Genomic DNA, 15,174 nt, shown 5'->3' with positions numbered 1-15,174 from the left:
AGCACAATAGATGCATGTGCATACAGTACCTGCGGAGTATGTGTGTGCATGACAGAGAGAGAGAAAGAGAAAGAGAGAGAGAGAGAGAGAGAGAAAGAGAGAGAGAGAGAGAGAGAGAGAGAGAGAGAGACAGCGAGAGAGAGACAGCGAGAGAGAGACAGAGACAGAGACAGAGACAGAGACAGAGACAGAGACAGAGGGGGGTAAAGAGACAGAGGGGGGTAAAGAGAGAAAGGGAATTGAATACTGTGTGATTTGTGAATAATACAGTAAAATAACAGGGCTGTCTCGTATTCTCATGTATGCATGGACGGACGGACGGACGGACGGACGGACGGACGGACAGTATGGATGTTTCGATGTACAATACTATATGTCTCACTGTATTTCTGCAGTTGTATGGTGACATGGGGGCATGTTTGTTTGATTACCTGCGCCTGTGTTTTGTATGCAGGCATACATGGCTCTCCATAATGTGCTCTGCCTAATGTGTTTATCTGTAAAACATTCATAGTTGCCACTTCCTCTATTCATTCACCTCTGTGGTGTTTGTGGGACACTCTGTGACAGAATGAGAGGAACACACTAATTAGACATGTCTATGCCATCAGCCAAATAGACTGACTACAAAGCCACAAGCCCGATGTATAGGCAGGTAATTCAATCTAGCACACACAAATCCAATCAGGGAGCACTCCCTTGGCATCATGTGGGGATGACTCAGGGTTACTGTGGAAGGATCAGGACCTTGAGGCACAAAGCATCTCAGGGATTGAAACTACTGTAGCAATTGGTAAAATGTTGAGAGAAGACTGGGCAAAGTGGGAGGATTACTCATAATTGAACACATTGGTGTTTGTTAAACCTTTGCCTGTACAGAAAATGTAAGCTTTCCTCTTCAGAGTCACCTTTGCATGTATGCCTAGTCCATGCCTAGGTCAGACCACAGCTCTGTCTCGCTGCAAAGCGCCAGTGAAAAAGTTGAACTTGCCTCAACTCTTTCACACTGCTTTTTGATGGTTTCGCCTCCAACCACAGCGAGGTCACGCCTCACCAAAGACAATGTGTGGAACCACGCCACTTTCGCATAACACAGATGTGGAATAACGCGGTTGATGTGAATTCTGCAGTTGGCCACTGAGCAGCACTGGTGGAGCAAAGTAAGTGCCTGGCTTAAAGGCATTTCACTTGCTGTTGCTGAGGTGTGGAGACAGCATTTCTGGGTTACATCTAGATAATCCTAACCAGGCTGGGCAATACAACCAGACAACTTTCGATCGCAAGCCACATTCTCTAACCTCAAAGCGGCTGCCACATAAATTGACTGTAAAACAATAAATTAAATATATTTTAATAAATACTGAACAGATTTTAGGCTGATTTAGGTAATTACCTCGAAATGTTTTAGGGGTTCCTGTTCATTTATTATCATCATAAAACATGCTCTGGCAATCCTGCCATCTGTAGTGACAAAGTCAATCTCTTTATCAACTGAGACATTTGGGGTATTTTTAACCCAACAGTTGTTCTGAGCACAGTATTCAACTGACTTTTATGCTAAACCAAGAGCTTTTTTGTGTGCAACATCTGGGGAAATGTCACCCGCTGTGTGAGACAGCACAAAGAGAAAGAGAGGGTGAAAAAAAAAAACTAAGAAAGGAGGGAGAGCTGAATGAAATACCAACTCAACATAATCCTTCTTCTTCCTGACATGGTGCCTGTTGCCTCCAGTCAAATAGAGCTGTCAGCAGCAGTAGCAGCAGTCATGTTATAGCTCCAGATTGAGTTTAACCCAACTCAGCTGTAAGTAACTGCTCAAGGCCTCGGGAAAAATAAAGATCCATATGCCAGGACCAAATTTGTCTGTCACTTTAATTCCCTTGTCAATAGCGGCACAAGCCCAATTCCACGTCAACAGAAGAAACCCTACAGTATAATAAACTGCCTGTCTATCTGTGTATAAACATGGCCTCTTCCCGCAGTTTCATAGGAGTGTTTTGTGTGTGTTTTTTGTGTCTGTGTGTACCTTTTCTTCTCTGCTCCGTATCTGCTCAGTAGTCGCTGTAGGCCACCACACTTGAAGCCCTGGAAATGTGCAGCAGGTGCACCGACTGTGATGATGTCATAAAAGGCATCTGTGGAGATGAGAGAGAGAACAACTTGTAACTTGTGTCCTTCATAGTAAAATCCTCTGAGATTTTACACGTCTATCCATTTGGTTACATTTGTACACTCTGGGAGTTACAAATGGATACATTAAAGGGAAACTTCCCAGATGTTCAACCTAAATCCCATTGTTCTGATTGTGAGGAGATCAATGTCATCTTTGGCGGCCGTTGTATTAGGGCAGGGGTTCTCAAAGTGGGGTCCGTGGACCCCCAGGGGTCCTTGGGGGGGGTTCCAGGGGGTCCCCAGCTAAATGACTGATATTTGGGATATATCCCATAATATGGGCCTGTAACTCAGAGAGCACAAATGGAACCAAATGGACCATTTTTGGTTCCATTTGTCCGCTCTCAGAGTTATGGGGGTCCATGGTCAAATACATAATATCAAACAGGGGGTCCATGAAATTTTGAGAACCACTGGCTTAGTGGATAGAGAGTCTGTCTGGTAATCAGGGCCAGACTCCCAGCCCTGGTCTAATTGTCACTGAATTTCCCCCATGGGATTATAATAAATAAAATAAAAACTAAAGTACTGTCACAAAAAATACCTAATGTATTCTGTGTATTTCTCTGCGAAACATTGACGTTGCAAAACAATAAGGTCAAACACACCATTTCATGTCATCGGGCGTACTGTTTCGTGTACTGTTTCGTGACGTCATTTATTTTTTGCCACTGCTGAGCTCCTCACATGGGATCTACTGTAGGTTGGCAAAGTGTCACTTTAACACTGAGAATATTACTGTGGTGGGTGTTTCCTGACATTATTTTGATGCAGTTAAATTTAATATAGTTTTCCTATGCTACAGTGTAGCATGTACACATATATAAAAACCTTTTCCCACCAAAAATAAGAGGCTATTGATAGAGGCAAATTGGGTTTCAGATCCTGTGCTGTAAAATAGAGCACACCATAAGCCAGGAAAATAAACTCAAGTGCACTTTACAATAGTTGGACTTTAGGCAGCTGTCTCCCAGCGAGTACGTATAGTCTGGGTTAGAACCACTTTGACAAATTTGGCAAAAGAAAATTGTCACATACTATACTAGGTAGGTGGCGTTCACGTACGCCAACACACACACACACACACACACACACACACACACACACACACACACACACACACACACACACACACACACACACACACACACACACACACACACACACACACACACACACACACACACACACTCTCACACAAATGTCTTTACCTGGATGCATGGGCACAAGTAAAAGATATGCATGGTTATTTTGAAATCTTTGTTCAGTAAATTGATACATTTGTTGCACAGTATAGTGTGCTATCATATAAAGATCTACAAGAACGTGAATATGAGGATTGGTGCGCAGTTGAATCAGTATTCATGAATGTAATAAATGTACCCTAAAGCTTTATGGGATTATTTGATTACACACACACACACACACACACACACACACACACACACACACACACACACACACACACACACACACACACACACACACACACACACACAGCGAGCAGAGGACATGACATGTTGGGCTGACAAGATGCAGCCAGAGGTATTAAAAAACACAGAGTACATGGAACAGCCATACCAGTAGATACTTAAAAGTGGTGCAGAACCATGCATATTCTATTGCATCTACTTTTAGAACCAAACCCCCCGCCTTCCTGCCTGATTTATATTGCAGCCTTGTATATTGCTCCATTACCAAGGCCTCTCTCTCTCTCTCTCTCTCTCTCTCTCCCCCCCCCCCCCTCTCTGAGCAGCTGCCTTCTGGTCTTAATGTAGCGTTGCTCCCATGTTGAAGAGGAAGGACGGGCCAATGTCACAGCGGCTCCATTCCAATTTGCACACCGCCATCGAAAGTAAATAAACACTTCACAGACGGCTGGCAAGCACAGAGGTGCTCATAACAGGTCTTGTTTTGAATGAGCAATGGATGAAGCTGACACTAATGTGAGAGGAAGAGGAACTCAGAGGAGGAGAGGCGGCGGCACGGGACGGGATGGTGGAACAGAGGAGTGGAGGAGTTGGGGGGAGGAAGAGGGAGGGACTGTGTGTCTGTGTGTGCGTCTGTGTGTGTGTTTGTGCGTGTATGCATTTCTGTGTGTGTGTGTGTGTGTGTGTGTGTGTGTGTGTGTGTGTGTGTGTGTGTGTGTGTGTGTGTGTGTGTGTGTGTGTGTGTGGTGCGTGTGAATGTTTTGCCATGAGCTTTAGTGGCAGGTCAGCTAATGACCACCCCAGGGGGCGGCGGTGGTATGCCACCACCCCACAGGAAGTGCTGTTTGAAGGGTCGCTGGAAAAACAACAACACAGGAATTAATAGCACAAGACAGCCCTAAGTGATACCGCGGGGAGACGGACAACGATGTGGACTAACAACACCACCATGCCCCCCTAGTGACAGGGGTTGGTTATGTGTTATTATTTGTGTTTGTGAGTACACAAAGTCTCAATTTATCCTTTTGTAACTCCGAGAGTGTACACACGTGCACTCTCTGAGTTAAATGAACACAGGAATTTATAGTGCACGAGTCATTATGCGAGTAAGCGTGTATCTGTGTGTGCATGTGTATCATGTCTGTGTGTAGGGGCGCTTTACTGCTGTCCACCACATCCTGTGTTAATTATCCCTGTGCCCAGCCATGCAGCCCCATGCTCGCCACACGCTTTTTGGCCCCTGGAGTTCTCCAACTTCCAAGTCAACCCTTAATTGGTTTCACCCCTCCCACGCAGAAGCAGCAGTGGCAGAAGCAGCAACACTGAAATACAATGACAGCATCTCAGGACATCAATCACACAAGGGCCAATTTGTGGCCCGATTTGCTTGGTCTCCACCATGCCTGGTTCCCCCCTCCCGCCCCGCCCCGTCTCAATAAATCGAACAGAGAACGAGGCAGTTGGGGTAGTGAGAGGGCCATTTCTCCCAGAGAGGAGAAATTGATTGTGTCGGTGAAGATAAGTCGGTATAATTCATACTTAACCCATCCTGCAGCCCTGTTAAACACTGACAAAATATCCTTTTTACATGGCCCAAATGAGTACTGAACAATATGTTCTTGGGGCTTGCTTTGCCAAGCCAGGCTTTTTAGAGCTCTGAAATGTTCCGCTGCCGTCACTGGGGAGACTGAGAGTGGCCATTTCCAGAAAAATTTACATTTCGTCTGGCTCAAAGTGGTGTTTTATCCCCTCGCTGGATGATCAATACACAAAAATGCTAATGAAAACAGTCATGGTTGAGGTTTCTTTAAGTAGACAAAAAGCACAGAATGACTAATAATAAACAATTGACTTGGGAATATTCACAGAGTATATTCACATCATTGGCGTAATAAAGCCTGTAGACATAAAAAGAGTGCAACCCATTGAACTAGTCTAGAAATGACCATCTATCAGAACAGCAGGGGGCCATATTTGATTGGCTGCTGTTATGTTACGCATTGACATTGTAGTATTTTACTTATTTTAGTGTTGTGTAGCATTTTTCTAACCTCCACAGAGTAGATTGTTGGATATGATGATGATGATGATGATGATGATGATGATGATGTTCATATTAATATTATTATGAATAATGCTGCTACAATGTCTGAGGAACCAGAACAAGATGTGCACAATATGTAACAATAAAGCAACCTTGAATGTATGCATATTGATATTATATACTGTATATTGACTATGTCCCTGTTGTGACAGCGGATATGCTCTAAAAGGGTGAACAACATATTTATTTTCTTTTCAGCTAGTCTTTAATAGGGGGAGTTGAAAAGAGAAAAGAGTTACTGTTCGGAGGCCTTTGCAGTCGAATCTCAAATAAAAAGAAGAAAGACGAGTGGCAGAAGGTCACTGCTGCATTCAATACTAAAGTTCAGAGCTGCGCACATTAGAAGAAATTAAAGTGAGGAGGGAGGCCAGAAAGCGTATTGGCGTGCGTATTGGCGTGCACAGAATGAGAATCAGCCACCGGAGGAGGAGAGGCGAGTCCACTCTCTTCACTCCACCAATGCACGGCTGGCATCCTCGGACAAACGGCTATTTGTGGAAATGTCACAGACATCAGATTAGATTGTTCTCAATGTCCTGCAATACAGTGCCACAGCAGCCACTGTGCACGCCACAGTTGTGCAGGTTCATCACACACTCTTATACAGAGTTATTCATTTTGTTGAGATTGATGTATTGTAGGTCGTTCGATGCGAGGGTGCGGACTAACCAACGGCAACTTGGAACTCCTGGATCGCCGCTCTCCACTCCTTCCTATGCAGCATCAGGGTCTGGGGATATGCAGTGTTGCTGGCTCTGCTGTCATGCTGCAGTGTGTCCGTTAGTGGTGGTGCCCAGCCAACTTCCCCACCTAGTTGTGCCTTGGGTTGGTTCCCACAGTATCAGTAGGCTCGCCATCACTTCCGGGTGCCTGACACAGAGCACAGGCCTTGTTCGTGACCCGCTGGAGGCCCCCGTAGAGGTCCACGTCTCTGATGTGGTCCTCCTATGTGATATCATGTGTGATATGCGTGATATATGCCATCCAGGGCCCTTTTCCTGCTGTATTGTGATGTCTCCGCTCCGTACAGCAGTACTGATTCCACTGTAGCCATGAACAGCTGTCTCCTGAGGTCATCTCCCATCTCAGATTTCCACAATGTCCTCATCCCGTACAAGGCATTCCAAGAAAGTGAACAAATGTATATTGGCACACTCTTTGAGTTAACTTTTAGTGTAGTGATTAAAAATGGGGGTCCGTGGCCTAATACATATCAAACTAGGGGTCCTTGAAATTAAAAAGGTTGAGAATCGCTGATGTAGATAATTGGGGAGCTCCCATAATTATAAGTTTCGATTTTTGAGAAATTAATTATGTGCACCAACAGGGGAAAAGTGTACTTGGCAACTTGGCAATCTTTTACAAAATATGTTAATGTCACAGTGAACCTTTATTGGACCCAAACAAATCATAACTACAATTACACCTCCAAGTCATGGTTCAACAAAAATAATGTTTCTATTGCCACTTTTTCTCACTTGCAATGTCTCGTTTTTCTCTTCCTTCTCCTTCCTTTTATTCTACAGTGTACCTCTTCAGGGGAGTCAGGCAGTGGTCACAGCAAAAAAGATGACTTGATCTACTTATTTCAACTGTCATCTCTGATGTCTTCAGCAGTGGAGATCCATGTCAAGGCTTGTCTGCCTTCAACGTTCCATCAATCACCCAGCCAACACTTGAAATGGATCCCGCTCACAGCTAGTGCAGTTAACAGTTAGCAGATATAATGCATCCTGACAGAGATAAGGATGTGAAAGGCTTGCAGACTGCGCTCAGACAGTTACAGTGGGGAGCAGAGCGGTAGAAAAGGAAAAGGCCTGTCCTTCCTCTTCGGGCAAATGAACGCGGCTTAATTAGAGTACTGTCTATCTTTCTCTCCCCAAGATCATTCAAACCTTTCGGCCCTGGTGATGACCCCTGCTTGATGAGGTGAGAACACTATGGACAATTCGGCTTTTGGAAATGTCCATCATGTGAATGAATGTCATATTAGCTGCTCATTCCTGAAATATAAACTGTCATCTTCCTTAAAGCCTATACGTATGTGGTTATTGAACTATAGGCCTACTGATGTAGGTCAGGGAGGCGTGATTTGGGACGAGACCGGAGCTTTGGGCAAACAACTCCCCCGGAGAGCCGCTGGAATCCAAACCGCACCCCCGACCGTCTCCATTGGTTGGCTGTTTCCTGTTGCTGTCAAAATACGGGTTTATAATTACTTCTCTGCTGGCTATATCCAAAGAGTTTATAAATAGATGGAGACGGCGGTCTTGTGCATCCGTTTGTCAACTGTTGTTGTGAAAATACGCTGTTATATAAGTTAATAATTGCTTTCTTTCCTCTCTCTCTCTCTCTCTCTCTCTCTCTCTCTCTCTCTCTCTCTCTCTCTCTCTCTCTCTCTCTCTCTCTCTCTCTCTCTCTCTCTCTCTCTCTCTCTCTCTCTCTCTTTCTTTCTTTTGGGTAAAGCAAGCTTGCTTTCATATCGATAGAGAGAACGCACCACCACAGTTTAAAAAAAAGAACGAGCAAGTTGATATATGACAGCAACAGGAAACAGCCAACCAATGGAGACGGTCGGGGGCACGGTTTGGATTCCAGCGGCTCTCCGGGGGGCGTGGTTTGCCCAAAGCTCCGGTCTCGTCCCAAATCACACGTCAGGGAGACATCTTTTGCTCTTTTCAAGTGGATCCTGTGTGTGTGGGTCTGAAAAAGGCATAGTGGTGATTACCTGTGGGGGTGAGACAAGTAAATTAAATTCTGTATCCCACATTTGATCCTTGCTTCGGGCCATGTGTCCATCAACACCCACACATCCCTGAACAAGACACTGATGCCCTACTGTATCTGCTCTGGATAAGGTTAAAGGGTTGTCAAATCAACATCGCAATATGATACCTGTTTTTCTGGGGCACGTCACTCTCATCCGCTGGGTGTGCAGGTTGATCGGAATGAATTGCAGGGACTTCTGGGTTTTACAACAACTTGCTTTGAATGAAGGACCTGAGTAAATGGAAACACAAAACAGAAAGAAAATGTGTCACTGTGCTGTAAAACATACATTGCATCGGTAATCGAGTATACAAAGCTTCCAGAAACAAAGACGTTGCTGTGATGATAGCTTCTGGTGATATGTAACACCATTACCATCTGGTCTAGCAACACTGTGGTCTTTCCATACAGTGGCTGTGTTTTTCAAGGCTTTTTACTGTTTATTGTCTTTGTTTGTGTGCTAATTGTGGAAAGAGGGATATAGATATATGGAGAGAGCAAGCGCACAGACAGTGAGATGTAAAGACAGTTTAGCCGACAGCAAGTTTAGTAAATTGGCCTGATGTTCCAATCTTCTCTTAGATTTTCCAATGAAGAAAAACACTCTTGCTGCCATTGAATGTCTGTAGAGTTATTTGATAAACAATTATGTAAGGAAAGGTAATACATAATGGGAAATAAAATCAATGTGAACAAGATGTGTTATGCAAGCAGCCATTCAAAGCTAGACACTGCCGGGGCATGCAATCAGTGATGAGTTATTATGGTGAAGTTTGGCAGAACACTTCAGAATCAGAATTAGCTTTATTGTCACAACACAGGTTTACAGGTCATGGGTGGGTGAAATGTTTTTTTTCGTGCACGCTCCATCATTTTGTAGTTTCCGTGAGAAGAGAGAGATTTGAGGAAGAGTCAGTGCAGGGAAGATAAGAAAAAGAAAGAACACAGAATAGAAACAGGTTACATAATCAAGATACATACAGATAGTGTGTGTAGTATCAGGTATATACAGTACTATAAATGTTGAGAACATGCAGGTTCTCAACAACACAATGTTGCAGGTTCAGATCAATAGACCGGTTTGTACAACCAAGAAATGTAAAAAAAACACATATTTCACAAATCCACCTCAGGTAAAAAATCATACACGGTAAATCCGAAATAAGGGAGTAGGAGTGCAATCTTTGAGGGAAGGTAATACAGCATAGGGAGACTATAGACCGACCTGACTTAGATGTTTTTAAATGTTTCCCAATAAGGTACATGATGTAACATGATGAAAAATATTTTTGTTTATACACAGATTTTATATACGAATCTGAAATGCCCCCCTCATCATCCTATTTAGCATATCCATGCTGCAGACAGCAGCTTCAAAGGAGGCTGTAAGGCTTGAAATAGGGTTATGAGCTAATGTGGTAGAGGTATGTACGTATATCTAACATGTTCACTCATATCACACACTTCAATACACATGCTGTATGAAAAAGAGTGTATCCAATCAGCCATCCAAACTATCCAGTAATGTGCAGCATAATCCTCTGAGCATAGGATTTTACACACACACACACACACACACACACACACACACACACACACACACACACACACACTTCCAATTAAAAACTTTCCCCTTTAAACGAAATGGAGTCTGTTTGCGGCTTACCGTAAATCTCAAAACCACACATTGACACCCCATGTTAGCGGCGCAAATTTCAAATATGTAAATGAGACTCATGAGTCTCTCTGAAATGGGGTTAAGCTTTTAAGAACAATAAACAACAAACAAAAAAGGAAAAAAATACGACTCATGTTTGCAAAGAGGTAATTTGAGTAAACAGTAGGTGGTCGAAAAAGGTATATAGATAAGAAGGAAAAATCTGTCTGAAACTTTTTAATACCACAATTTTGGGTAGTCTTTTTTAAAGACCCCTTTAAACGTCAGCGTCTGAAGCATTATGCCAGCCCACGTATGGACATAAAATTGCAAGGTGCATTAATTCTGTGTAATTGTGCCCCTTTATGATACCTTCATCCCCACAACTATTAGTTCAAATGAAAAGACATTAAATCCAACAAGTGCAGTGTGCCAACACAATGCATTTGTGCTGCCAAGGAAAACAAATGCACTGTTTCCACCAATATAACATTTAGATGCATCTTCCAGACTTAATGAAGCCACATGTTCCTCAATGAAGGACATCTGTTCCTTGATCACTTCTGCACATTGGGATGACCTTCAACAAATAAGAGATAAGACGAGACAATACTAGATACAATAATAAAAACACAGCTGATTGTTTCATTTAAACTCTTGCAGGTTAAGATCAATGTCTAATCACTTCAATGATATTCACTTGTGAGTTTTACTTTCATGTAAGCAACCATTCACAAAAAAAGAAAAAGAAAAACATAACCCCTAACCTTAACCCCTAAAGCTAAATAAAGACTGTGCCATTGTTGCCTCATTGCCCCCAACATTGATAGCATGGCTAACATTGAACTAGTCTGAGAAGACGGAGTCTTTCTGCGCAAGGTGGAGCCATTCATAAAGTCAGGTGGGCTAAACTCAGCGGGAGTTCGCCGTGGGCTGCAGTGCTCTGGGGACCTGGGCTAATCGAGCTTACTGACCGCTGTGGGTTAGACGAATTAGCCATATGAAATCCCCATCTGTTTGTCCAGGTGGTATGTTGCTTGACGCCAGTGGTATTGGCCAACAGCTGTCTAAAAGCAGACAGGGTTACTATCTCTTCATCTCAGTTCTCTGGGGTCGTTTTGTTCAAAACGAAAAATTGAGTGAGCAGACAAGTATGTTTGTACTGCTGCTATATTGAAATAGACGTAGGGAAGCTTAAATGTAGGAGGGTGTGGGAGACAAGGGAGGGACAGCTCTGGGAAGATTCTCTTCTTGTTCTCTTTTTCAGCATCATTTGCTTGTTCTCCCATTAACTGATTCTTTCAGAGGAATAACAACCGATGTGCTACAGTAAAACATTTGACCAACCACCTCACTGGACAAGGACGCCCGAGGACAAGCTGAGAAAACCAAACAAGACTACCACAACGACAGCCAGCCACGGCCAGACCGCCAGTGGCTAGCAACCTTCACGGTGTTCGATGGTGCCCCAGTGGCACAGCGGGGTACTTGTTTTAATCAAACAACAGGAAGGTACTGTACAGCGTGGCTGGTTTTATAGGCAAGTGAGAGCTGGAGAACCAGTTGAAATTTGTAATCTCCATGTCCACAGTAATTGTGTGCACTGCACTGATTCATATTATTATGTGATAGCAAGGGCGCTCGGGTGGCGCAGTGGTTAAGTCCCTGCCCACCACCACGGAGGTTGTGGGTTCGAATCCACCGTGGTGCAACCGGCTTTGTCAAGCGTCTACACGAACACAATTGGCCCGTGTTCGGGGGAGGGAAGCCGGACGGGGAGGGTGATTGCACGTATTCCTACAGGCTGGGGCGGCACCTGTCAGTCCTCCTGGTGGGGGCTCCTCACTGGCAGGTGAGTCAGTAGGATACGACAGCAGTGACAACACAGAAATGTGTGTGGGGAGGAATCAATTGGCATAACGACTAAATTGGGGAGAAAAAGGGGTAAAAAATAATTGGCTACTCTAAATTTAAAAACAAAAAAATATATATATGTGACAGCAGAAAGGCAGGGAGGAAGACTACAGCGGAGACAGAAAAAGCATATGAGCAAAATATGAGCAAAATATGAGCAACTGGGGCCTTAATCATTGTACCAGGCTCCGCACACCTGGACGGTTACAATTACCAGTGACTTTTCGATGTCAGCAGTAATAATTTGACGGAGATTGATCTCACAGCACTGTCCTCTGCCTGTTTTTTTTTTGTTCTGATATATTTTCCACAGCAGATTCATAAGTACACAGCCTCATATGAGCACACATGTTCCGCCTCCCGTCACTACGTTATTGCTGTCAGGCAAAAAGCCTTACACCGTCCTTATATATTATATATGTTATATATGTTTATATGTCCAAAACCATAACTTTTTAGTAGTGTTCTAATGGATCCAATGCAGTTATTATTTAGTCACAAGCTCTTGTTAAAACAATCAATTGGTTGAATATTTATAAACCTGACATCCTTTGGGTCATCATAGGCAAAGATTTTCCAAATTGGCAGATCTACAAGCTTGTATCGGCAAATTTAGCTACTTTTGCAGCATTAATTTATTCTAAAAATCATAACAAGATGAAATATGGAGATCTGCCAGACACAGAAGAAATTCACAATATAGCAACCTACATTGCTTTTGACAGACACCACCTCTCTCTCAAGTTGCTGTGGGCTCTGCAGTCACCACTGGTAGTATGAGGAGTGATTGGCAGTTTTTTGTGTATGCTGTGAAGACATGCTGCTGGCGACGCACCTTTCAACGCAAACCGCACTTAGCGGGATTTACACCGCTAATTTTGGGGTGGCTAGCAAACAATGGGAGCCGAAGAGAATGATTAATTCATGAATGGAACACAGTTATTAGAGCTTCTCTGAGTGTGTGTGCCGGGGTCAGCATGTCTCATTAAAAATGGATAGAACGGGAAACACAGCGGCTGTTGGACCTGAGCACGGACAGGGGATTCTGCCTCCACCTCTCCAGGGACAGGCTGTCTCTTCCTCCTCCTCCTCTTGCTGTTCTTATTCTTTCACTGTGCTCTCTCTCTCCATCTCTCTCTCTCTGTCTTCCTTCATGTTTATTCATGCTCTGACGCCTCTCACTTGACACCCTAGGGTCTTTTCTCTTCCTTCATCTCCAAGCACACCTTTTATTATCACTTTATCTGATTTCATTTCCTCATTTGCACTTTGACTTGAAAGAATTCGGTGGCGTGACCGTCCTTCTCTTAAGCACGTTCATTTCTTCAATGTTTAGCTACGTGCGACGCTCACTGCTGTTGCTCTGCATGTATCACATCACAGCTTCCTTACCGCCATGAATTTGACAATGCTTTATACTGATCCTTTTTCCCCCCACTTTGGTCGCCAATTCCTGATTCACTGTGTATTCTAGTCTCTCGTCACTGCTAACTCCTACAATTGGTCCTGGTGAGAGCACAGACAACCACTTGTCTCCTTTGATACACATGTTATCAAGGCTGCTTCTTTTCACCTGACAGTGAGGATGTAACAGTAACACATGCAGAGCTACACACAATTCTTCCTAGCTCCATACCCTTCTGAACTGCATGACCAACCAGTAGGAGGTGATAATGCAGTGACAGATATTGCCCTCCCGCCCGGCTTCCCTCCCACGGCCAATTTTGTTTGGTCTAATACCCAGCCACCGTGGAGGATTTGAACACCTAGTCTCTGCGGTGGTGGGCAGGACATTTACCCCCACGCCACCTGCATGAGGAGGACCCTCTCGCTGCCATTTCATATCTTTGATACAGTTCCTTACCATTTATCTTCATCTATCTCTTCTCTACATCTATCTCTTCTGTCCTGTCCTCTATTAGCCACCGCTCCCTAATGCATTCCCGCTCTCACTCTACTCTCCCCCTATCTCACACCTTTCTTTTAATCTCATCAGGTATTAATAATTAATCCACGCCACCAGCCTGGCCTGCCCGGCTAGCCCTGTCGCCTGTCAGCCCCATAAAGTTAATGCATGGGGCTGGATTGGAGCAGGGGGGGGTGCATTTGGCTTTATCAGCTGCACAAGGCATCTGGGCCACAAGAACGAGCTTGTCGGGAACCATCAAGGCCTTGTCCCCTGCTACCCCCAGCCTCCTCTTGGGAACATCCTCTCCCTGACTTCCTCCTCCTCCCCCGGTGCCGAGCCAAGGGAGAGCGGGAGCCTTCGCCCTTGCCACCGCTGTTGCTGCCACTGCCATCATCCCTCATCAGCCGGTCACAGGGGAAAGCAGCAGTGACAAATATCTCATTACGGGAGCCGAGGAAATCAGAGTAAAATCAATCACTTGCCATCAGGTTCCTGCAGCTGCGGGACGCATAGGCTGAAATATATCGATGTTGAGGGGGAGAGAGGGGGACATGACAGGGACAGACAGAGAGAGAGAGAGAGAGAGAGAGAGAGAGAGAGAGAGAGCAAATAGTGTTCTGCCCTGGCCATGAGGGTATTAGATATCGTGTGCATTTATTCCTAATAGTAATTCTATTAGCAGCAATTTATTGAGTCGGGTTGAGGATACGGAGCGATAATTTGATAGAGACACCTAACATCTGTCATTTGAAGTGCATGTGCATGTGCATGTGCATGTGCATGTGCATGTGCATGTGCATGTGCATGTGCATGTGCATGTGCATGTGTGTGAGAGAGAGGGAGACACAGAGAGAGACAGAGAGAGAGAGAGCGAGCATGTGTGTGTGTGTGTGTGTGTACATGCGCTTTTCAGTTCCTCTGAGAACACTGAGGATATCTCCATATCTCCACAATGTGATAATAGTGCTTCTAATAATTTGTTTACATGTGAACAAACACAGTAACTAGAGGTCATCATGCAGCTGAGCACTTTAGGAGAGGCACACAAAAAATAAGAATTACACACAGGTTCAGAACCTTCAAATAATTGTCTCACTTAAAGTAATACTAGGTAACGTTTTCAACAAAACTAAATTTAAATTGTATATCTTTTGTGAGTGGCAAAAGTTTCACAACACCCACTCCATGAATTTCACCCCCGGAAGCCTTTTATTTATTT

The 15,174-nt window shown here is 44.2% G+C and overlaps 1 protein-coding gene across 1 annotated transcript in view; it reads right to left on the bottom strand.

Moving 5' to 3' along the window:
* inpp4b (inositol polyphosphate-4-phosphatase type II B) overlaps nucleotides 1-15,174 on the bottom strand; it is a 234,877-nt gene that overhangs the window by 66,110 nt on the left and 153,593 nt on the right. The window contains 2 exon segments of the mRNA XM_080456329.1: nucleotides 2,027-2,135; nucleotides 8,602-8,706. Coding sequence (XP_080312455.1) covers nucleotides 2,027-2,135; nucleotides 8,602-8,706 — 214 coding nt within the window.

Source organism: Gymnoscopelus braueri (genome assembly GCF_963280865.1).
Source record: "Gymnoscopelus braueri genome assembly, chromosome: 2".
Lineage (NCBI taxonomy): Eukaryota > Metazoa > Chordata > Actinopteri > Myctophiformes > Myctophidae > Gymnoscopelus > Gymnoscopelus braueri.
This window is presented reverse-complemented; position numbering and strand designations above follow the sequence as displayed.